Below are 24,727 nucleotides of genomic sequence, written 5' to 3'. Positions count from 1 at the left end.
AAAGTGTGACCCCCAACCACGGATTTCAGAACACCTTGTGTAATGAAAGAGCGTATTCTCCACTACAAAAATGAATACATACACAACGAACCACACAGGTAGAGGTCATGATGTACCCTCGAACTAATGCTTGACCCTCAACTTCCTTTTTTCATATACTTAATACCTTGAAATGATACTATCTGATCTTCTCCAACACCAAACAAATGAGCAAAAGAAGAAAAAAAGAGAAGAGTCGAGCAGTTGTGTTTTCACTAATTTATGAAAAATTTCTCAAAAGAAAAAACAAGTTGAAGGATCAAAGTGCAAGGGTACAAGATATCTCATACAAAAATCACAATCCGAAGCATCTCATTGGTTCATTTCTCTCTGCTAGCGTTGCATAGCTGTTAGTATCCAACTGTTACATTACTGTGGAAGCAAGGTCAGTTTTAAAGTCTGCAGTGATGGGGAAAAAAAATGTACACCAGGAAGTCAAAGGTAAGAGCGGGTTTACAATTCTTTTTTTTTAACAACTCTAAAATCCCCAGAGTGCAACACTGTGCAAACTCCAAACAACAGCATCAGCCAGAGCTGTTACACAACCAAACCACGCCGAGCGTCACTTTCTATAACAGAGGAATTTACACGTCTAATTGGCGCCGGCGCATCTCACTTAGCGGTCATTGCGCACCAGCCGGGTGTCCGTTTCGACAGACAGATGCGACTAATCCGTGACGTCTATTCCTGGACGGAGGGACGACGAAGACGTGTTTGGGTTTGAGATTTGTCTTAATTGGGAGGCCGAGCTGTGATCAGAGCGCCGGCTAAAATAAGGCTGATACATTTAGTACCCACGGTACCCACATGACGTGAAGACAAGAAGAATGGACAAAAGCGATAAATGGATCCACGGAACCAGTTGGCAACATCTGCATTTGTAAAGAAAAGCTTTGAATTTAGGCAAACCAAACATTACAAAGAGCCAAAAACTCATATTTATACATAGCTACACGCATGACAGACGCTTATTTGATTCTCTATTTAGTTTGAATGTCAGATACAGCTCAGCCCATTGTGATGGAGACCAGGGGCTCCATCCCTAATAAATGATTATTGATATTATATTTATTTACAGAACAAATGCTTTTTGTTTCAGCTCTTTATTTCAGTTACATTGACGTTTATTTAAACATTCTTTCAGGCAGAGGGACTGGCCATCCTTCCTGGACAGGGGGAATGTGGGGAAATGTCAGTTTGTTTCAATTTGAGGCCAATTGTTTGAGTCTTACCTTTCAGGGTGTGTCTCCTCGGCAGGGTGGAGCAGCAAAGGGAGCTCCAGGTGCTGTTAAAAAGCTCCTGGAGCGTACTGTTTTCAATTAAGAGGGGTAATGCTCTGAAGAGTTATATTAAGTTACATTTAATCTTTGATTGATTTTAGTTCTAATAATTTGCATGCATGTAAATATTTATTGGTACCATTTAGTTTTGTGTTAGGTTTGTGTAAATAATTATTTCTTGTTTTGTTTTGTCATACCTTTACTTGGTATGAGTGTTGGAATTGCCCAAAGTATAAAAGCCAGCTTCTTTGTCTCACTGTAAAAAATAAAAATAAAAAAAATAAAAGGGTGTCGGTGTAACTGTGACCTACAGCTCTAAGTAAATCTACATCGACTGCATTTTGTTGCCTTGCCTCCTTCCTGAATGCAGAGCCTCCGCCGGTCAAAGTGACACCCATCAAAATAATTCATACTCCTGGAAGATTTAGATTTCAAATCGTTTCCATTCATCCAAGACGTTTGTTTGTGTCAAGAAATGACACAAAAGATAATACAACAATGTATAAGGAGGATCAGTTTTTGAAAAAGCAGTCTTTTAGTTGTATTTCATTAAAATAATCTCAGTGATCAATGGAAAAGTATTTAATCGCTGGCCAACCTTTTGCATGTTCCCAGAACTGTTTTGTTGCTCGATCTTTGATAAGCTCCAAATCTTCTAGTTTGGATGTCCTCCTTACCGTCACCCTAATCTCAAGGTCCCCAAACATTAAAATGACTTCAAGTCAGTGGAATCATATTTGTAAAAATGATCAGATTATTTTAAACCTAAATCTACCAGGGTTATGGGTAATTTAGCATTTAACTGTACATATTTCTGAAAACACTGTTCATCTGTGCAAACTTTGCAAAAGTATTCACGTTGCTTAAATTCTCACACAATTTGTCACATTACAACCACAAACCGCTTAGTTGTGAAGCATGGTGGTGGCAGTATCATGCTGTGGGTTTAGGACAGCTGGCTGATGGGTAATAGTGGGAGGAAATCAATTAGAGGCCATCAAAAGACTCGAGACTACAGCACAATCTCATTTAAGAAGCACACATTTTCATGTGTTTGAAAAGGCCCAGTCAAAGTCCACGAAAGCCAAATAATAATTTAGGGAAAGACATGAAAACTGATGTTCACAATCACAAAATGTATACACCTGTTTGGTATAAAAGTCCAATAAAAATACATTGACGTTTGTGGTTGTATGACAAGACGTGAGAAGTTCAAGTGGAATGAATTGTTTTGTAAGACGCAAAAAAAAAAAAAAGATAAAAATCTATTGGTTTAAGAACATTATAATCAGGCAAAAGCTAAAAGATGAATTTGGTTGATTAAACTGGAAACATGACAGCTCTACTCTGTATCTGGAGCTCATCGTCCCTTTTCTCTGTCCAGGATTCATTTTTTCACACCTTCACTATTAACATTTGATTGAACACCAGACTGATAGGCAGCTTTCTTCCTGAATCTGTTCAAATGCTCTTTATATTATTGCACCTTTTTTTTTTTTTGTTGATATTTCATATTTTAAAAAAGGGAAATGCTGTCTGATTTTGTCTTGTATTTCGGTCACAAAAGAAACAACAACAAAAAAACAACAACATTTGATTGATTTTAGTCTCCTAACAAAGTGAAACGCCTGCATTCTTCTCAGTTAAATTCTTACACACAAAAACGTAAACGTGAAAAGACGATTTAGTCAACGCAGCTACATTTTTAACCAATCCGCCTTTGATCAATAGCCGTGAAAAGTAGATTTCCCTTTAATTAATTCTCGCCTCTTCTCATTGTTCACCACTAGATGTCAGTGTAGGCTCATTCTCCTCCGTAGCAATAGCGCCTTTAAACTTTTGTTACAGCTTCGGGCTTCAACCAGAAGTCAAACACATATCTCTCTAGTGTAATAATAATAATAATAATCATCAAGGTATCACTTGGTATTTTGCAATCTGCTGGGGTTTTCCGTGAGAACAAATTATTATTTAACTTCTTATAAGCAGCTTCGTGCTGGTTCTTAATCTATCGGGATTCTTGGCAAAATATTCTCTACCCAAAACATTGTTATTGCACATTTGATATCTAGTCAAATATTGAGATTACAGCAAGAGGTCCTTCTGGCTTTAAAGCAATTTTTAAAAATTGTAAACTAATATTTGTTAAACTGCTTTGATTGTTACTAGGTAAGTGGCTAGGTAGAACTCAAACTAAACTAAAAACGAAAAAAAACTCAGCTGTGAACAGCACTACAGTGCATGAGTGGAAAATGTAAGGTCACGCGTGAAAAAAATTACAAAAAATACCGCCGAGGTCCAATTCCCTCGGGTCGACACGAGTTCTGCTGCAGGTTAAGACGCAGAACTAAAACTTTCCCACAGGAATACAGACTCTGTATCCCACTAGACGGCTCTAATGGAGGTCCACAGATGGATCTAAAGTCCATCCCTCTCGTCGCTCTTCAGCACACGGTCTTGTTGCTGGACGAATCAGTGGAGGACGACAACAGCCTCTCGTTCTTCTTGTTGTCCCTCGACACGCTCTCCGCGTAGGGGTGTTTCCTCTTGCTCGACCGGTCCATGCACCTCAGGAGTGCCTTGACGATGAGGTAGAACAGCTCGGCCACGTTCAGCACCATGCAGGTGGCCGAAGAGGCCACCATGAAGATGGTGAAGACCGTCTTCTCCGTCGGTCGGGAGATGAAGCAGTCCACCTTGTTGGGGCAGGGCCACTGCTCACACTTCACGAGCCGGGGCATCCGGAAGCCGTCGTAGACGAAGTACAGCGCGTACATGAAGCCGCCCTCAAAGATGAGGCGGAAGAACAGGCTGCAGGTGTAGGTCCACCAAAGAGGGCCCGTGATGGGCAGACGCCTTTTTTTCAGGGTCTCCAGGTCGGAGTTTTCGGTGCGGTTGGAGGCCAGAATGGTCCTCTTGTCGCCGCGCTTCCTGTACGCGACGTGCATGGCGACGAGCAGGGCCGGCGTGGAGACGAAGATGAGCTGCAGGCACCACATGCGGATGTGCGACACGGGGAAGAAGTGGTCGTAGCACACGTTCTTGCAACCGGGCTGCTGCGTGTTGCACGTGAAGTCTGACTGCTCGTCGCCCCAAACGCTCTCGGCGGCCAGGACCAGGATGGTGATGCGGAAGATGAAGAGGACGGAGAGCCAGATCTTCCCGAGGCTGGTGGAGTGTTTGTTGACGCCGCCCAGCTGGGCGTAGAGTGCCCCCCAACTCATTGCGGTGTCGTGGTCCGTGGAAGCTCCTGTAGGGGTCAAAGGAAGGTATCGGCTGAGTAAACCTTGCTGGCGTACTGAGCCCACTCAGAAAACTGGACCTGTCCTGATGTCTCTGACCACTGTGTACAAAAAACACCGCCATCATCATCACATGAAAAACAAGACGGCCTTAAACAGACTTTTGGACATGTAGGAATGGTGTATTTTAAAGTCAAACTATCACAACTTCAGAGACGTAATGTCTCTATATGACAAGCCAAGCTAGCATTTTGACAACAGTTAGCTTTAGCAACCATTCAAGACTGAAATGTAGAGACATCCGGGTTAACTGAGCAGGTCGTTACGTAAAAGTGGCAATGGTGCCATTTAAACACCGGACTTTACAAAGATTCACTTCATTTAAAAAAAATACGTTTTATTTCAATATTGTTTTATAAATATAAAACAATATTGAAATATTATAAATATAAGAACAAATTGCACTATTATCAAAAATATAAAAGCTTATCACCTCAAGTATCTTGGTCACGTGACCGTCTATCAGACCATGAAGACATTTACCGTCAGGTTCAAATGTTATGAACTTAAGCTAATGTGCTAGCTGGATATTGTTCAGATAAAGGTACGCTGAGCTTGTTTACATCATATTGTACCGCACTGACACACATATGGTGCAGTTAAAACAAAAGACTTCAGATATCGAAAGTGGCTTATAATGACGCATTAAGACTTTTGTTAAAAAGTCCCACATGGACCAGTTTATGTCTGGCTCTTTAATCATATTTATTAACCTGTTTTCAGACTAAACGAGCCTAATTATGCTATTGTTGACTAACGTTATACGGTGCATACTTTTGAAATACTTGAAATACTATACTTTTGAAAACATTGGTCTGCCTCCTAAAAGATTAGGGATCTTTTTATGTATTTTATGTCCTCATACCTCCTTTATTGTTACTATTATTAATTTATTTATGTCATTTGAACTGCGAGTCTGTAATAAAGCCTAACTATGTACAACTCTATTAAGTCAGAAGTAATAAAAGGCTTAAAACACGGTTAAAAAAAACAATATTACACAAGAACACTAATTGCGTATTGAACGAGATCTACATTAACTTTCACGGTTAGTATTACTTTGTATTGTAATGTTATTTCGTATTTTAGAACAGAATCCTACCAAATACTAACTTCTCAATCAATGAAATGTTGATTGAAAATGATCAAAACAATTAAAAATATTGGGGGGGGGAAGATGGGAAAAAAAGAGATCCAACCTTCGTTCCCCACACTTACCTTCCTGCAAGGTAACTTTGCCCTGTTTGTCCTATAAATCAAGATGAAGGTTTTTCCCATGAAGAAGGAGAAGTAGTTGGTCCTAATGTCCTGCGCGGCGCGGCAGAATGAAGAGTGTTTGCCGACGAGCGCCGTCGCGTCTTTGCGCAGCGCAGAGTGAGGCGCACCTGAGTCTGCGGAGGCTTTCCATAATCCTTTCCCTCCTGTAGACAGAGAGGGAGGCAGGGAGGAGCCAGGCCGAGGCTCAGCGTGGGGTCAGAAACATCTGAGGTCCCAAGAGATTCATGGCTGATAGGAACAGCTCCACCTCCTAATTATTTAACTGGGTTAAAATATTTGTAGGCTAATTAAATTAAATACAGCTGTATCCTTTTGTCTAACCCTTTTAGACACTTTTGCAATATTTAATATTGCATATTTTTGCTTGTGTTACTGGTAATGGCATCAGGTTTCCCAAACGTCCATGACGACATTTAATTTCTTATTGAACCTCTAAACCACTGAAAATGTACACATGGACTATACAATAGGAGCTTCTGTCCAGACTGATGGCAACACGCTTTAATTTAACCTCAAAATGTTTAAATCTTGAGGTTAAATTAGTCTTGTTAATACAAGGTGATACATCTGACTACCTTTTCTTATGAGCCTTGGGTCATTTGTTTTCATGTGTCCTGGTTTATTTATATTCGTTAGGGCTTGCCATATTCAGTTCATTTCTCTGAGTTTATTTTTGTTCCAGTGGTGTTGCAGTATCAGCTCCTTCCTTTGGGTTTAGTTACTTAGTTTATTTTTTGTGTTTTGCTCTTTGTGCATTTGAATTTAGCTCTCTTAGGTCAATGTTTTCACCTTGGTTTGTCGTTTCTTTCCCTCAGTTCCCCCCGTGGCTTTCTCTCCCTGCCTCATCTCCTCTGATTAGTTCACCTGCCTCCTTCTTCATCCCCCCCCCCAGTATGTCAGCTCACTGGTTTTCGCTGAATCTTTCCATTACATCACCTGTTCTCTGTCCTGGTCTTTCTGCAAATTACCTTGTGAGTTTTCCTTTTTTTTGTTATTAAAATACTCTGTTTCAAATTATATATGTAGCATACTATTATCACTTTCTTCAACGTTAACCTTGTTGTGACGAACTGACTGACGATGTAAAACAGATACAAACAGATTAAGAAACACAATGTTTAGATCATGTTAGTGCAACTTATTCTACTGGTGTTCTCTAAATCTGAATTTTTTTTGGCCTTTGCAGTTAGAGTCTTATCAGACTGAGCTTTGCATCTTAAATGACTCGGATGAGTATTAAGAGACCAAATATGCAGATAAGCACATCCCTGTGAACTAGGCCTGTCACAATAAACTATAAATTAATTAATCGCATGATAGATTAAAAGAAACTCAGTAATTTTCATTTGCTTGATTTATTGCTTTTCTCTCTCTTTTTACCAAAAACTGAATGATAAAAGCATTTAATCTGCTTCTTTGAGCTCAATTATCCCTTTTTTTTGAAAGATAATTTTGTTTACAGAAACTTCATAATTCATTTTATTTGTTGTTTCTGTTGTTTTCTTTATTTATTTTGAATATCTTAAATGTCTTCCAGCTCCAGTGTTTAAATGTTCTGCAGCTTTGTGTTGATGGAAACTTTGATGGAAAAAAAAAGATCACCTCTGCACAATAAATAAAAAAAAGTACAATAAAAGAAGCAACTCCGGAATAATTCCCTAGTTTTATTTATCAAAACATCATCTCACAATTATTCTCTTGATTTTTCCCTCACATTAAGTGAGGTGACCGTTTTTACCTGCCAGGTTAAAAAAAAAATCTACAAAGTAGACTTGAGAAAACTAAAGCAAGCTCACAAAAATAACGTCAGCATAGCGAATGCTGAACAATTACGATTAACCCCAAGAAATTATTTACAGAGAAATCTTCCAAAAATCTTCCAAAATTTCATCCTATCAGTCGCATGATTGACAGTGGAATAAGGTACTTCCTGATTTCAGCAGTCTGTCTTAATTCTGGCCTTCGCTCGTTGAGCTCAGTGGTCCTTCTTTAGCTTAGCCAGATGCATGAGCAGCAGGTCCCTCTTCTCCTTCCTGGCCGACAGATGCTGCTGGTCGCTGGGAATGAGCTCAGACATCTCCTGGAGACATCAGCAGAGGAAACGAGTGAGAGCAAAGAAATGAAGAGTTTCAGGCAGAGTGACACGGCCTTGGGCGGACATGTTGGAGTTTCTTCTACACCGGTTTAACGGCAACAGAGGAGCTACGGGGCTCTGGGGCCAACCGGTGGACAGTCAACCAGGTCGTCACAGGTAGTGTTTGTGTGTTCATGTGTGTTATTCTGTTAAAGTGTTAAAACCAGGTTTTTCCAGAAACCATGCTAGTTTCCACTCTCACACAAATACATTGTCACACAGAGCAGATAGTTTGTTACAATCGCCATCAAACCAGACTGACTGATTTCCTCCCCGCCCCCCCTGTGTAATTAAACCAATTTAAACTATTCCAGCTTCATTGCAGCTGTTTTCAACCTTGTCTAACTTTTAAGCAGCCTGTAAGAACATGTGACTGCCAGGGAAATGTCTTTGCAAGCAGGGACTACTGGCTTTCACTACGTCAGAGCCAAAAACATCATCGACCTGCTTTAACAGGAAGTAACTATAAATTTAAAAAAAGGTCAATAAGTAAATACTGGTAGAGTTTTAAACTCAGGTTTCTGTAAATGAGCTTAATGTGTCTTATCTTGACCTTCAGCTAACGCCAGCGAAGGTTCCTCCAGGTTACCTTAAAGACGCGCTTGGCTGGCTCTCCGAAGAAGTCCGGTACGGGCCCAAAGGAGTTCAGGAGCCTGGCTATTCCCTCCCCGTACCGTCTCATGTAGTCCTCCAAACCTGGAAGAGGGGACAGTTCCAGGAATGAGGCTCAGGGGAGCTGGGAGTTTTCATCATATTGTTAGACTTAACACAGGCATGGCGTCCGGGGCAGGAGGGCATCACCGGCTCGCTGCAGGCAACTGTTTGGACAGCTCAGTGGCAGAACGAGAGGGCTTACGTGCAATTCTTAATTCATATCTCTAAAAATGTCATTTTGACTAGTCATAATTATGTTGGATATGGATGTGAGACCCGTCAAATGACCAATCCGGTGAGATATCTTGAAAGGAATATTGACTCGTTAAAATATAATTGAAAATATGTTGAATTATTCTTCTTATACGTACTTGTATTCAGTCAAAACAGATGTTTAGACAAGTGAATATGATTACAGATAATCACGTCTGTAACTTTATGTCAGAACAGTCTGCCACTATGGGAAGAAAGTAATACGAAATCCCATTTGGACTTTGCCAGAAAAAAACACAAGAAGAGACCAAAATTCAGCTCTATGGATTCAGCGAGGGAATCTTAAATATCTATAAAACTGAATGTAAATCAAATGTAACTTATGTAAGAAAAAAGAAACAGTCTGAAAAAAGGTCTCCGTCAAATGGAAAGCTCAATGTTAAATGGCTTACTAATAAGTCTTAATGGAGACATTCATCTTATTTTAACTTTCAGAAAGATTTAATGGAGTCATTCTCTCATTTATTAATCTTTAATGACTAATTTATGATGAAGTCAGGACACCATTTGGCTAATAAATGATTTAAGTGCTGATCAAACAAATGGTTACATATTAATAGGTGTGAGTTGTGCATCTGTTCCTCTATAAGACCTGTCATACAATGAAAATGGGCAAAATTTATAAGATGCTTCAATCCATCTGGACAGCTTTCACACTGTAAATCCATAAACCTGAGCTGTTTATGATTATCATGTTAGTTTTACCTCAAATTTAACGCTAGCGTTGGGACATGACTCGGCTTGTTTGTCTAAATGTCTTCGGAGCTGCAGGATCTCCGCTGCTGTGGGAGCCAACACTTTATTGCGTCCTAAACACCGACGCAGGCTTTGTAGCAGCGACAATAACGAGGAAAAAAGTATCAGAGGGAAGGTGGGCGGTGTGGTCTGTTGACATTCCTCTGATAAGGAATGCTGCTGGAGAGGTCCACATGTTTGAATTAAAAAAAAAAAAACAAACCCTGAAGGGAAATTTGGCGGCAAAAAGAAAAGCAATATGTCCAAACCGCTTCAGACTAAATTAGGCCGGGTGCGTCACCAAAAAAAAGCACCGAAAGAATCTCACGCTGGATTTTAAAGTTGATCCAGGCACGGATCGTCTTCTGAGTTACTGATCCCATTTAGTCGAGGATTTATTTCTACGATGTGAAAACAGTGAAGTCTGAGAACTGCGTTTATCTGTCTGATATTGTCCTCATGCTGAACCCCGACTGTTTGAATCGGGGTTGGACTGTGGTTGCAGTGCACCGCAGTGCTACCAACACATAGCACTGCGGTGCGATAAGTGCCATCTACAGTCAACTAAACATCTCACTGTGATGAGAAAGGTAGTCCGCTGCACCGGGAAACTTCATGGCTATTGTCTGAATTTATCCACTCGCACATGTTTTTGTGGTTTTACAGTAAATTGTCTGAACCTCGAGGACATTTCTGCAACAACTTTGGGTTTGTCAATGATATATAATTATTGAAATCAGTGGTTTTATATGATGCAAAACGATGCAAGGCGAATGAACACTTTTTGTGACATTTTCATTTGTTTATCTGTGTCTTAAATTTTGAATTTCCCTTATTAAAAAAGGTTGAACCTGCAACCACAGTCCTTTTTCCAAGGACTGTGGTTGTCTGTAATCAGATGGGAGCTAACAGCAGCTACAATGTTTTCAACATATCACGTCTTCTCTGTCCTTGTCCTTCTTTATGCCTGGATAGTTTATTGCCAACACTTGTTTTTCCTTTTCGTCTTACGCAGATGCTTCTGATGGAAAAGTGGGTTGCGTTGCCCGCCTCTTTCAAAGGAGCTCGGGGGACTTCCTTAAAGCTACAATCAGGGCCTTTTTAGTGGGTTACTCCTTTAAGGAACAATGTCCCACTGTGTGGGTTAATATTTTACAAAAGCGCTCAGGTAGGGCCCGGAGAGACGCGGAGCCGGAGTGCCGGGGTATCTGATTGGATGGATCTAAGAACTTGAAAGACAGACCTGGAGCAGGTCCGAGCAATCTTTTAAGAACACGATACATGCGACTGCTTCCTGAGAAGGAGAACAAAAATCCGTCCCGTACTGTAACTACATATAGAGTTGGCACCTGGTTTGAAGACCACAATGAGAGCTGTGTGAGTTTTAGATTACTGGTGTGAGGGAGGGCATTCAGCTACCCATCAAAAGGCAGCTTTGTTCGGCCAGACTGTACTTTACCTGTGTGTGTGTGTGTGTGTGTGTGTGCGGAGTCAGTCAGGGATACTCTCTGGGTTTCACACTCCCCTTTGATATTCTCCATCACCATGAGGTTTCGATCGCAGTGCGACACACACGCACACACACACACACACACACACACACCCCGCACCAGCACAACATGGTATGTTACATACATGTGAGCCACATCACCGACATGAATTACGTGAATTCCCAGTAAGTAGCCTTGACCTCTACCTGTTTACAGATGAGTGAAAGTTGGAATTCAAACTTCAAAACGCATCACTGGCTTGATCACACACCCAATCTAAACCTAAAGAAGGAAACATTACCTTCAGGTGCGTTCAGGTGCATCGTTTCCATGGGACCTATAAAGGCGTAGCGCATTCCCAGTCCCTCTGACATCACCAGGTCGATATCCTTCACTGATATCACACCATCCTGTCAGACGAAGACATAGAACTACAATAAATACCTTATCTACAGAAAACTTTGGCTTAGCTAGATTGACAAAGGTTTATACAGTCAGATGGATCAGCAGCTACACTTCCTACCAAAACTATTTGTGGTTCTTTAGGATTTTTATGTCGTAGACCAACACAAAGTAGTGTTCTACGACAAGAAGAGAATTTCCTATTTGTTAAAAAAGCTCAGTCTCAGTCAGATTAAATGGAGAGAATCTGTGAACAGTAATGTTGAAGTCTTGCCAGAGACTCTCTTCTTTACACATAAATATCCTTTGATCTAAATCACTCCATTGTAGCTCTGGCTCTTTGAATTGCCTAGTATTGAGTTCCTTCTGTGTTCTCATTTGCTCTCATCAGCTTTCCTGGTCCCCGTTGAGCAACACCTTCCCCACATCATCTCACCAAGAGAATGATGTGTTTAGGGGGATCTGCATTGTCAGCTTTGCACCACACATAACGATTTGCAAAGGTGTCTAAAAGTTCCAGTTTGGTCTCATCTGACCATTTCTCAACAATGACGTTTTGTTAGTCTGGCCGTTGCGCTCCTATGAAATTCAACTTGATTCTCATCTCCCTTCAGTGCTCTGACTGGGATTTGTCTCACTGAGCTTAATTTGTCAGGCTGCAGTTCAGCCTGGTAGAAGAAAAAGGAGAAGTTATTAGTCTACCTCTGGTTGTAGTTTTAGCAATAGAAGTGCAGGAAGTGAACAAAGCTGTCCAGTCCGTGTTGGCCACATTTCCAAAATGATGAGCCATTAAAGTCAGAGCTTCTCTCTTTGCAGTGGTTGTTTAGAGCGCACACAATTTCCGGTAAGCTTCATAGGATCGAACTGGCGTATTATATACATCATGGCCAAATGTTAGCAATTGGGTAAAATCAGATCCAATCATTGAAAACGTCAATAGAGTTTATGCCTCCAGGAAACAATCGTTTTTCAATAGCAGAGGGACCAGACGCTCTGGATGAACCATACTGAAGAACAAGGTTTTGTTGGCTGTAGTGGCCTTTATTTGCAAGAGGAAAGAGGGTAATGAGAGAGGCGGAAGACATGCACCAAAGGTTATCAGGCAGGGTGTCAGATTAAACTGTGAAGCGGCAAGAACATGTTATTTAGAGCAACCTAACAAAGCTGCAACTTTCTACTTCTAATGTCTTCTCAGTGTCAAATTGTTCCTGATCCCATCTTTAAACACTCTCACTATATAGAGTTTCGCTAGCCCAGTAGCTTCTGTGCAGGGAGGAGACAGCTGAGGATGGAAGGATGGAAAGAGAGCCAGACGGAGGGAGTGGTTCAGGTATCTCTGGGTTTGAGATGCCTGTTGGCTGACCACAGAGGAAACAGATACAGAGAGGTGGAGGAACGGGACAGGGTCGCCTTTGTTTGGCCCCTGCGTCCAATAACGACGCTGTTATCTGAGAAAAATGGGGTCTTTTCTCTTCAGTAATCACTGGGGGTAACGAGGCGCTTTCTCAGCCGTTCTGCTTTCCACCGCTGGCCTCGACCCCGTTTTATTTCTGGGTTTGTGTGCGTTTCGAGGGGCGAGGGAGAGTTGTGTTACGTAAGGAGGAACGTATAAGATTGCAGCCAGAATGGCGTTCCTGATAATCGACGCAGATCTTTGTGTCATGTTGGAGTTCATTTTTTGTTTCGCAAACCCAGCAGCCTTTTCTCTTTTTTTTTGTACTTTTACAGCTCATTTTGTTTCTGATGAGGGTTTAAGTAGGGAGTATCAGCAGAAAGATACAATGTGTGCTTTCGCTATTATTTTTGTCCACCACCCTTCCTACTTTTCCCTCTTTTTAAATTTTTTTCCTCTTTTCCTGTTTTTTGTGTGAAACAGGCTGATGAGGCCTACTGAGCAACAGCTGCTCTGTGAAACTAATTTTTTCTGACTGCAGTGACTGGTGATGGAGTGTTTAGCGAAACTACGCAGCTACATTTAAAACTGCATTGAGAAAACATCTTGGAACGCCATGAAGCTGAAAGAAGGCTAAATATTTCTATTTTGAAGCATATTTTTGATAAAGTTTCTAATAGACAGCAAATAAGTTTTATATTTGAGGTTTTTTATATGCCAGTTACAAATAGAAATATACGCATTTATACATACAGAACTTCTTCTGTTTTTGCTTTTTTTGGTCACACTTAAATATTTTAGATTATGAACACGATTTTTACATAATATTCATGTTCCATGGCACAAAAGAGGTTAGTTGACCACTAATAAAGTGTTGTGACCTCTAGTGGCACAATCTGTAAACTGCAACCATATCTGTCTTATGTCAGCTCTCATAAGCCAGTTTTTTTCTATATGAACTTACATTATGAGACACTTAACATAAATTGCTGCGTCTTACAGTCAGTAAGACACTTGATAATGAAAACAAACCAAACCGCATGAAGGTCGACACCAATTAAACCAGCTACGAATTTTACGTTGCTTTTCTGATCATTTTAGTAAGTGGAAGATGAAATAAGCAAATTCAATACAACAAATGTTCTACATTTTAGGATAAAAAAATAAGTGAATTTCAACTTGTTTAAGTATCTTCAAGGGCCACTACTATGTTAAATCAACTTTTTTAAACTATACATTATGCTATAATGTTATTCCCTCATCAAAATCATATCTAGGGTGCTGCTTTGATTCTTCCATGCATGTTTGAGAAATTCTTTAATCTCCATGGCAACCATTCAGCTGTGCAAAATGCCTGGTTGGACCTAGCTCCGCCTTTAAGGCACAGCTCCACCTCAGAGCTGAAGTTTCTAAACTTCAGGGCTCTCACAGAGCAGGCCTCCCCTACTCAGCTCCTTCAAACTAGTCAGCAGCAATTAGCAAACACCTGGTAGATCTGAGCATCTGCTGAGCTCATTATAGGAGCTACTTTTCCGTTGTTAAAGGGTTTATAGAGGAGCCATGTTGTGATGACTTCCTGAAGATGGAGTTTCAGAAAGAGCAGGAGCTTCTTAAAAAGACAAAGACTCAATTTCAAGGTGTTAAATTACAAAGTAAAAATTTCTTCAAGTTGTATTTGATATATGCAGCATTTTTATAACACCTGAAGGCGACATTGTTACTTGATTGTGCTAAAAATGGCAATATATGCCTGGAAAACACATATGCAGAAAAGTTAGGCAATCCAGACATGAATGATGTAGCAATCCTAACTTTTAAACTTCTGTCAACAGCAAGTTACATCTACAATGGTGAGTAAACGTCTTCAGCCCTCCTACGTTTCCTGTCATCCAAACCTTTGACTAATCCTTTTGTGATCTTGAGTAATGTTTGCTCAGGCCTAACGGAGGCTTGCCTTATTTTTCTGCCTTCTTGTCTTCTACCTGGAAAATCTTGCTGAAGCGGTCTGCAGCAAATGTCTCTCACGTGCCGCTGCGTCTGGCAGCAGCGGCACGTGACAAAAACACCGAACTTGTGCCTACTGCTTGCATTAATGAGACATATGTATGCAAATCAGCTCAATTAGACACTTACTGTGCTTCCCACACATGTTGGCAATCGTTGAGAAGGACGATTGCCAGTTTCCCCTCATTTGAGCTGATTTACAATGAGAACCTGTTTGACTGAGCCGACAACACAATGAATCTGCTATGAGCTTCAATTCATGCATTCTTTATTTGCTGTACAGTAAAAAAAAAAGTTGCATGTTCATTGCTTTGTTTTTATACTTTGCTAAGCAGAACGACAATTTCAGTTTTACATGATGTGTGGCGTTTCTGAGACGTTTCATACAAACCGATGTCACGCAGCTACACCATGTGTGGATGCATGTCACTTACAAAATGTAAAAAGGCAGTAACATTTTGAGTGTTGACAGCCTTTCCAGGGTGCGCCTCATCTAGTGACTGATGGGACAACTTCCAGCCTCCACTCACACAGCTGGAGCATCTTCAAAAGTGAAATTTGACACTTCTACAACAAAGTGGCATTTTGGCCCGATGGTACCCAGGCACAGCCTTGGAGGTCGCCCTACCCGACATATACCTGAAAATAAAGCAATGAGGAATGTCATGAGAGTGAAATCTCATGTGGCGGATGCACAGGTCAGGAAGGAGACGCTCAGCTGAATCTGCAGTTGAATTTCCTTGAAGTAATTATCTGTGCTTTAATTCCTAGAAGAGAAAAGTTGACTCCCAGCGACTGTTCAGTTGGGTAACTGTGATTATCACAGAGCGCGTTATCACTTGACTGCATGCCTCCTCGCCTCAGCAGTGGGATGAAAAGCCACTCGTTCATTCAGTGACTCCTCAAAATCTCACAGCTGTGAGGAGAGCTGTAAGATTTTTTTGCTGAATCTTAAAGAATCTGCATGGATAAACCTCAGGAAGCTCAGCGCGCAAAACCTCCTAAGCGCTCAATCGTAAAAAACAAAAATGTAGTCGAAAGAATGTCAGCGAAACTAGTTCAAGTTCAAAAGGTTCAAAGTTCAACAATGAATAGTTTGGAATCCGAAGCAGCAGCAGCAGCACTGACTGCTGGCTCTCAAGCTTATTTAATGTCTAGCTGCTCTTTAGGAGAAAAGACATTAATGCAGCGGCACACTCCTGCTAATCTGCTTATAGCAGAGCTAACTTTTTGTTTAGCGATTTAAACATCTGCTAATTTTGAAAACATTTACCGGTGGCATACTTCGCTTTTCCTAAAGCTGCAGTGTACTTGGCTGTTTTATAAACTTTCAGTTGAACAAACGTCAATGTCTGTGTTGACATTTTGGTTTTTTGACTGCTTGCAATTTTTTCAAGTAGACATTTATATTCATGCTCTTATTTTGAAAGGGGTGAGAACTATTTATGTTTTTTTTTCTTCCCGTTTTCCACCAGATGGACCTGCTGCAGCAAACAAAAAGGGGCTGGGACGGACCACTGGCAGTCTCATACCTTATTTGGAAATGGGACCATTGCACTCCGGAAGTGAAGGGGGCGCTATTTCTTATATTATCCACGGTCTCCCACTTTTATTTTCTTTTGAAATCTGTGATATATCTTCATATTTAGGAAGTTGTTCCACTCTCGGCATGTACTTGAGCTTTTGTCTTTTATTTACTTCAGCGCAGCTCACAGTTTTTAGCAAATTTTGTAGTTTTCTATTTACTTCTAAATCTGCTCCATAGTTGCATCTTTTCGGGCCTGCTACTGCCTCTACTGGCGTGGGGGTGGTAGCACAATTAATTTAATTACATTACTAAATCATAATACCAAAGTCTTCATTATTTATTATACATTTTTCATTCTCATTCATAATCATTTTTTAACCAAACTAACTGATAACATTTACCTGTAGCATGCTAAGTGTTTTACTCGATGCACAAATTGTTGATATTGTGATTCTATGAATATGTTTTATTTTATAGTTTTAGAGTCTAAGGAAATTTTCCACGTCGATAGACTAAATAGTTTCATCTTATTTTTTCTTCTATATAAAACTTGACCAACACAAAATTTGAATTTTTGCTTGTATCTGTTTAACAATCCTACTTGTGACAACCAGACTTGTTACTCTTTTGTGAACCTAATTCATTTGTTTGTTATTGACTTTTGCTCAATTAAGTTTCTTACGTATACATTGTAAATTGTATTTTTATTATAGTTGATCATGTTGCTTTTCATGCCTCCTTATTTTATTTATTCCTTCTATAATTGATGGAGATATATAGATATTATTAATAATGTATAAAGTTCTTGTTTATGTCATTTAATTAGCTCTACATCCTTAAGAAAATGATAAAATATGGTGTTTTATAATTAATCTTTTACGGTGCCAGTAATGTCGGAATTAAAAGCAAATAATAAACACTTTGTGGTATTTTGATTTAGTAACGTAATTATATTAATTGTGTTACCACCTCCACGCCACTAGGGGCAGTAGCAGGTCCGAAAAGATGCGATTTAGAAGTCCACCGAAAGCTACGGAATTTGTTAAAAACTGTGAGCTGCGCTGAAGAAAATAAGAGAGAAGTTAAAATGCATGCCGAGAGTGAAACTCCTTCCTAAAGATGAAGAAATATCACCACCCGTGAAGTGGTGGAGCAAGTGACGTTTCTTCCGTACACAGAATGCATAGAACTCCAGTTTAAAATCGACTGACGTCCAGAGCGCTTTCTGACCGAAGTCCTCCTGCGGTCCATTAGACTGGTGCACCTCACAAAGTTAAGTCGCATCATCGAGAAAGAAATGTCGGAGCAGTATCTCAAGAAAACAGCCAAGTCGTTAAAGCTTGGCTTCAAATGACAGATAATCACATTAGTTAACTGGTCACGCAGGTTAAGACATTTTTGAGTAAAAAGAAAATAAATGTTACAACGTGACTTCAGTAAGAAAACAATAGGAAACCTCACCCTGACACTCACCTGGACCAGCCTCCATGACTCAGCGATAATGGCAGCCTGAACTCTGTTGACGGCAAAGCCGTCTATCTCCTTCCTCAGCAGGACGGGCTCCTGGCCGACCTGAGCCAAAACAAACCGGAAGTCAGGCAGGAGAGCCACAGAACCAAAACCTGAAATTTAAAGATTTGCATTTTCCTTCAGATTTACCTGCAAGAAGTGATAAAGACATTGCATGTCCTTACATTAATTTTTTCCAGCACATGCATAAGATCCATTTTACTATTGTCATAATTAGAAATGAAGGTTTCCATGGTTAACAAAAGAGAAATATGGATGAATGGTCAAAGGACTACGTCCCTAATACCTTCACAGATTAGGCAACATGTAATATTTGTCCACATAGTTCATTTTACAGTTTAATACAATCAACTCACTGATAAGGATATGGACTTAAAAATTATCACGATATTTTGAGGTGTTATTCTGATAACGATAAAAATAACTGGTTATTTTGTCTTTTTTAGGTAACTGTTTGGCTCTGACTGCATGACACAGCAGTCACAACTCCACAAACCCATATAATGCTCTTCAAAAAGATCCCTATTTGTAACACGCTTCTTTAGGACAAGAGCGTGATTTGTATCACTAAACTGCACGTTTTCAAATTTACTGATACTTTCATTGGCCAAACAGTGGAGAAAATAGTAAAACCAACAAAATGGACAGGTTGTGGATGTTTGAAATATAATCGATTGGAATTTATCGTGACAAAGCTGTATCAAACTTCTTATCATGATAATAAATTTATCACGATAAAAGATGAACGATACAGTAAGTGTCCACCCCTTAGCGGTTTTATTGTTCTCAGGGGGAAAAAAATCCATTGGAAAATGACAAATTTCATGAATTCCTTCAGAATACATCCTGCAAACCTGAAGGCATGGTCATGAAATAGCAATGAGACATAAAGTTCAAGACACTTCAGTACAAGTTCAGTAATAGCAGTGTGGATGAACTGGTGTAGAAATTCTTATGAATATATAAAAGACAAGTAGCAAATCCTCAAAATTATATATATTAAAATAAAATCATAAAACTACAAGCTGCTACCAACCCAATAAAGAAAGATGTAGGAGTGGACTAGACAACAGGTACAAAAAAAATTGATTTAAGATTCACAGTCAAGCTACGGCTGGGACTTCTGGGAACAATCTCTCAGTTGTTTTCAGGGATTAAACGTTCTGAAGTTCAACTTTAAAGTCCTACAAAGTCCTCCTTTGAGGCAGTGATTTATTGGTTATGGATCGGCAGCTTAAACAGGCATTTTCAGCTGTCATGTAGAAAACGACTCAGAACCATCAATTCAGCCTGCAGTGTTGGTTTGACGCCAAAGCCCATTATACCGGCCAGTCATTTCATCACCCCGACATGTTCTAACTTCAACGATCCATGGGAAGTTTAATCTGTAATCTGCACCTTGGTCATCAGAGAACGGGTGGCGTCCATAACGGCTGGCACGGTCTCTGGGTGAGGCACCAGCTCGACCAGTTTCACATAGTAGGGTGGGTTTACCTGGAGGGAGCGAGACACGAACGAGGAAAGCTGATTAGGTCATTAATACATCACATGCCATCATGCCACAACATGACACACCATAATCCTTTTATCAGAATATTTGCTATGGTCACAAAATCTATTCATTCTTCACTGTTGCATGATGTGCAGCTGTTGGTGTGGATAGATACTGCAACATCTAAAACTCTTCAGTTTTTATGCTTTTCTGGAAGATGGCTGATTTGTTTCACATTGCGTTTGTGGTCGGAGATGAAAATACAGTGTACGAAGATGTATTACGGCCGTTGTAGGTATTTAAAAAAAAAAAAAGGCAGAATAAATTTCCACCAAAAAAATGCAGACGTTTTGAGATTAATCTCAGACATTTTCTGAAAACTAAAGTACCAGGAGATTTCTGAGTTTCAAAAGTTGTGAATTTGCGAGAAAAAACTCACACATTTTCAAGTTCATCTCAGACGTTTTCTAGAAAAGGTATGGACATTTCTGAGTTTATTTCTAGCAAATCTTAGACTTTTCAAACTCATACATTTACTTGTTTCTTCTAGAGAATGTCAGTTTTTTTTTTGGCAGAAATTTACTCCTTCTTCTTCTTCTCTTTTCTATCCACATTGGCCCTAACGTGTCATCACAAATTCTCCGTCCGATACGCTCGTTAATTAGCGCTCTTTCTGTTCCAGCGGGTTTTCAGTTGGACGTTTGCTGCAGCTCTGTGTTGGCACCGACCGGATGGGACACGAGGCAGCGGCTTCTCTCCTGCACTTTGGCGAAGACGCTGCTCGGCACCAGGCAGGAAGTGGAGCTGCTCAGGATCACCGCTTTACCCACGAAACGCTCAACTTCCTGAAAGACGCTCTGCTTGACTTCCAGCTCCTCGAAGACGCACTCCTGGAAGATACACGCAGATTCGTGACTAGACCAATCATTTACTGCAGCACCTTAAACTAACATCATCTGTTCTTACTTTTTAGCCTTTTCACAGATTTGTTTAAAAAAACAAATATAAAAAGGAAACGAAGGAATAACCTTTGTGACGGTTGATACAAAAGACTCCAAAATAATAAATAAATCCATGTAACGCTGCTTACATACACTAAGATTATGATACAAAAGCATATTCTCCATTTAAAAAGAAAATCATGGATTACCAGTTAAAAGGTCACAGACACATTAGTTAACCTAAAAAGTTAAGTTATAAGTTATAAATATGTTATATTAATTGTACTTAGTATAAGAGTGTCACATGTGATTTAGTTAAAAAAAAAAAAATATCCTAATGTGGAATTATTTCCTTAATAAAAGTGCTCACATTAAAATTGGGATTTTTCTGCGTTTTTTCAATCTCTATACTTATTTAGCCCTGAATATAAATATAGACAGACAAATCACAAGAGAATAATATTTTCACATGGATGAGCATCGTAAAACTTGTGCATTAAATATCCTGTAAGTTATTAAAACGATTCCAATTACACTCTTGTTTTCAGGTACACTCAGAGTCGGCATTTAGGTTTCAGTGACACACAACCATGAATTATTAAAACAAAGAAAGTTGTGTAACTTTTTATAAAGGGATTTTTTTTTTGTTTACAATGAAATTGATAATAATGGGTAATACAAAAAATATAAGGCGATACTTTGAGTACATGAATCAATTTGTTATGGATATGAGGATTTAAAGTCATGCTCCATTAAAGGGTGTTAATTTATCGCATCTTTTATCAATTAAATTAATTGTGGCACATTTTTCATCATGATAAGATTTAGATTTATCGTAGTCACGATAAATTTTAGTAAAATGTCCATATTGTCAGGACTTACTCCACTGTTTTTTTTTTCAATGAAAGTATACGGAAATGTCAATAAATTTTAAAATATGTGCAAAGTTTAGTGATACAAATCACACTTCTTTTTGTGACTGGCGTCCTAAAGAAGCGTGTTACAAGCAGGAATGTTTTTCCAAGAGCAGTACAGCATTTGTGTTTGTGGGACTATATTTGCTGCGACACTCGGTCACAGTCGCACAGTTACCTAAAGAATCCTTAGCGCCACAAAATATTGTGATAAAGCCTTAATGTGAAATCACAGCTCTGACCGGTGAGGATCAACATCAGTCCTGTTAGTGATCTGCGGTTTGAATTGGGAAAAACTCTCATGCTTCCTCCTCTCGACTAAAATATGTGATGGGCAGGAAAGCGAACTGTCAGGTAGCTGCATGTGGTAAAAACACAAGAAGTGAACAGCGATACCAAGAAGGAAAAACTTTGTTTTGTGTCGTATTTCCTTGTCTACGTTGTTATTTTTTTTCCCTTCCTCTGATCGTATCTGCAGGGAAGAACAGCACCCTTGTGTTGTGGGCCTCTTTTGGTTCTTTGTTTAAAAAAGGTCAGCTTTCTATCCGATTTCAGGTGACTGGTATTACATTTTAAAAGGGTTTTAGCGCTGGTTGCAGTTTGGGTTCCTCAGAGTGGTGGGGGAAAAAAAGGAGATTAGGAACTTTCATCATCAGGGGGTCAAAGTGTGAATTAAAAACCTCCTGTCTGTTAAATATTTTCCCCCACTCAATTTTCTTTTTTGACAAACATGTTAAGCAGCAAATTCCACTGTTTTTTTTTTTATTTTTGCATTTGAACTCAGAACTTTATGTGTTTTGGCTCATCTGGTTTGTAAGAGCTTTACAATCCTTACAGCTCAGTTCTAGTTTTAACAAGTTGAGACAAACAGGAGCCATGACCAGGGCAGGATGTGATGTCACTGAGAGTCTTCAACCTAATCGTTTCTTCCTCTTTTTCCAGTAATTTCTTATTTACGACAAAAAAAAAAAAATCTGTAACAAATAATAAAACCCCAACGCAGTCCAACATTAAACCGGGCATATTTTTTTGTTTTCAGATTTCTCTGAAGTCAAACTAAAAGCTGTTTTAGTCCACATAGAAACAATGAGCTCATCCACATGCGTTTGTAGCCATTGAATCTCTGTCAGACATTTCTTGTTTTTATGTTGCTGTTTTGAACATTGAGGTTTTTCTGCTCGTTTCCAGTGAACTGCTCCTTTAATTAGCAAAAAACAAAAACAAACAAACAAGGAAAAGAATGTTTTTAACCACCAGATACTTTTTGTTTGCTTTGGTTTTAGGACAAGTAGAGTCCAGAAACCAAATATATGTATATTTTTTATTTAAATAATTCATTTAAAATTTTAAACGGATATTGAGTTGATTTCACTTAGGAAAACAATGTGCTATTCTGCCCCCTTCAGTATAATCAAGGCAATTAAAGAGCCAGGATGTTTTGCACTGAGCTCAATGTTCTCAGTTTATTGAAGTAAAAGTTAAGGTAGCACTAATTTCTTTAAGTAACAGAAATCATCGCTGTCCAACCACATTCAGTTTGAAATCGGCGCAGCATTTCCTCCTTGGTTTAGAGGAAATGGACGCAGACGCGTCCGTTTGAGTTACCTGGACGAAAAAGGCTCCCTCCAGCGCCGGGGCCAAGTCTTCGTAGCAGGAGAGCAGGGCGAGCTGCTGCGCGGCGCTGAGGTCCCCCCTCAGCATGTGGGCCCCTTCCAGCTCCACCGTCTGCTTCCTGAACCCAGGAAGAAATATGTCAGAAACCTCCAACGCAACCAGACGGGCTGCGGAGACGATAAGAACTCTATAGGCAGCATTTCTGTTGAACTGTTGAACATTTCTGGAGGAATTGTTAAAAAATGCAAGCCGTTTCTCAATGCTCTCCACCCTAACGATAAAGATATAAAATATAGCTTATTTAATAAACAATCTAATGTGAAAAAAGGAAATCTACAGAGAGAATTAACTTGTTGTATTTAGTAACTGCTAGCATTTAAGATCTCTTTTATTACATGTTATGTAATGTTGGCTTTTAACAGTAAAGATTTAAAGAGCCTCCCAAGAGGAACATATTCTATGCACATTTGTAAGTCACCTGATCTCCGTGATAGCCCTTGCAGCCTGCCCTGGTTGGTTGTCGTAGATCTTTACCTGGTAGCCTCCACTGATGAACACCATGGCCCAGGAGCGGCCGATCAGACCGCTGAACACGCAGAGGAAGAGAAGAAGTGTGAGGAAAAAAACAACTGAAACTTCATGCTGCCAAATCTTGCGTTTGATTACATTTCTTTAAAATTACACATCAGCAAATTTAAAGCATAGTGAGAACTGTTTATTCTTGAGACTAACTGCTTGAACATAAAGGAGGCTTCTGTTTACCGTCTTCTTCTTATGTCTAACTTAATAACTGCTAAAGATAATTTCTGATCTTCTGAGAATCTCCTACTGCGTAACGATACATCTACTGAGTGGCGTAGATGAGTCCTGTAAAAAATAAATAAAAACAAGTACTGCCTCAGTGAAAAAAACAACAACAAACAAACAAAAGACAAGTTTACAAAATTCCTATCTGAACTTTATTTCAGGCACATCTGAGTCACCAAAACTGATACATGACCTGAAGAAGACTAAATGCAGAACCTGAAACAAAAAGTGATTATGATTCTTTTTTGTTGTTGTTGTTGCTATATTTACCATATTTATATGCAAAATGCGAACTTTTGTAAGCTTCCTCTTGCTTATTAGTGCAACTGCTGACAATTCAGCTAATGACGACTGTGTGTTTACGTAACAGGTCAAGAGAAAGGTCACTTCAAAAGACCAGCACGTTCAGCTGACTGCACAGAAACACTGACCAGGGTACAAGAAATGGGTTAAAATGTAAGCCTATCCTGAAAGGGACCGCAGAATATAGACATGTAGTCAAATTAATTATAGTAATGCTGCAATCGTGTTTGAAATAACAACTCGGACAACTCTAGCTGAAAAGAACAGACGCAAAAGACAACAAAAATTGGCATGCAAAAGATATACTAAAACTACGTGAAACAGCAGTAAACTGAAGATGCGGACACAACCTGAAAAACATCCAAACTCAACCTGAACTTCAGAGCTGCTGTTATTTTTCTGTTGTTTGCTCACCTGCCGATCACAGTGATGGTCTTCAACTCAGAAGTGCTCATTATTTGATATTATAGTGGTGCAAAACCAGAACCGAAGTAATTGTTACTACATAAAATCTTGCACCGCCCCTCCGGAGTCACGCTGTCTGAGCGGTACGGTAGCCCAGATGGACAAACATACGATGGCAAAGTATTCAATATTAAGAAGATGTAATATTT

At 39.6% G+C, this 24,727-nt stretch overlaps 2 protein-coding genes across 2 annotated transcripts; both read right to left on the bottom strand.

Moving 5' to 3' along the window:
* Window positions 1–243: 243 nt before the first annotated feature.
* gjb8 (gap junction protein beta 8) lies at window positions 244–6,005 on the bottom strand. The gene is made up of 2 exons (XM_028022034.1): window positions 5,840–6,005; window positions 244–4,569 (listed from the first exon to the last, which is right to left on the bottom strand). The coding sequence occupies exon 2, from the start codon at window positions 4,541–4,543 to the stop codon at window positions 3,764–3,766; it is 780 nt and encodes a 259-aa protein (XP_027877835.1). The 5' UTR covers window positions 4,544–4,569; window positions 5,840–6,005; the 3' UTR covers window positions 244–3,763.
* Window positions 6,006–7,543: 1,538 nt separating this feature from the next.
* cryl1 (crystallin, lambda 1) lies at window positions 7,544–24,681 on the bottom strand. Its single transcript, XM_028024135.1, has 9 exons — window positions 24,528–24,681; window positions 23,482–23,589; window positions 22,995–23,121; window positions 20,263–20,424; window positions 19,441–19,536; window positions 17,986–18,084; window positions 11,487–11,595; window positions 8,623–8,729; window positions 7,544–7,979 (listed from the first exon to the last, which is right to left on the bottom strand). Exons 1-9 carry the CDS (start codon window positions 24,566–24,568, stop codon window positions 7,875–7,877), a joined length of 954 nt encoding a protein of 317 aa, XP_027879936.1. The 5' UTR covers window positions 24,569–24,681; the 3' UTR covers window positions 7,544–7,874.
* Between the last annotated feature and the right edge of the window lie 46 nt (window positions 24,682–24,727).

Source organism: Xiphophorus couchianus, chromosome 7 (assembly GCF_001444195.1).
Source record: "Xiphophorus couchianus chromosome 7, X_couchianus-1.0, whole genome shotgun sequence".
Classification (NCBI taxonomy): domain Eukaryota; kingdom Metazoa; phylum Chordata; class Actinopteri; order Cyprinodontiformes; family Poeciliidae; genus Xiphophorus; species Xiphophorus couchianus.
The sequence above is the reverse complement of the archived record's forward strand: the minus strand, read 5'-3'. Positions and strand labels throughout refer to the sequence as shown.

What these genes read in the sequence shown, in the direction of transcription:
- cryl1 (XM_028024135.1), bottom strand. Translation starts at nt 24,568, where the DNA reads ATGAGCACTTCTGAGTTGAAGACCATCACTGTGATCGGCAG. An exon ending in AGGGAGCCTTTTTCGTCCAG is followed by an intron (nt 20,425 to 22,994) that starts GTAACTCAAACG and finishes TGTATCTTCCAG; the next exon opens with GAGTGCGTCTTCGAGGAGCT. An exon ending in GCACCTGAACGCACCTGAAG is followed by an intron (nt 8,730 to 11,486) that starts GTAATGTTTCCT and finishes CCCCTCTTCCAG; the next exon opens with GTTTGGAGGACTACATGAGA.
- gjb8 (XM_028022034.1), bottom strand. Translation starts at nt 4,543, where the DNA reads ATGAGTTGGGGGGCACTCTACGCCCAGCTGGGCGGCGTCAACAAACAC.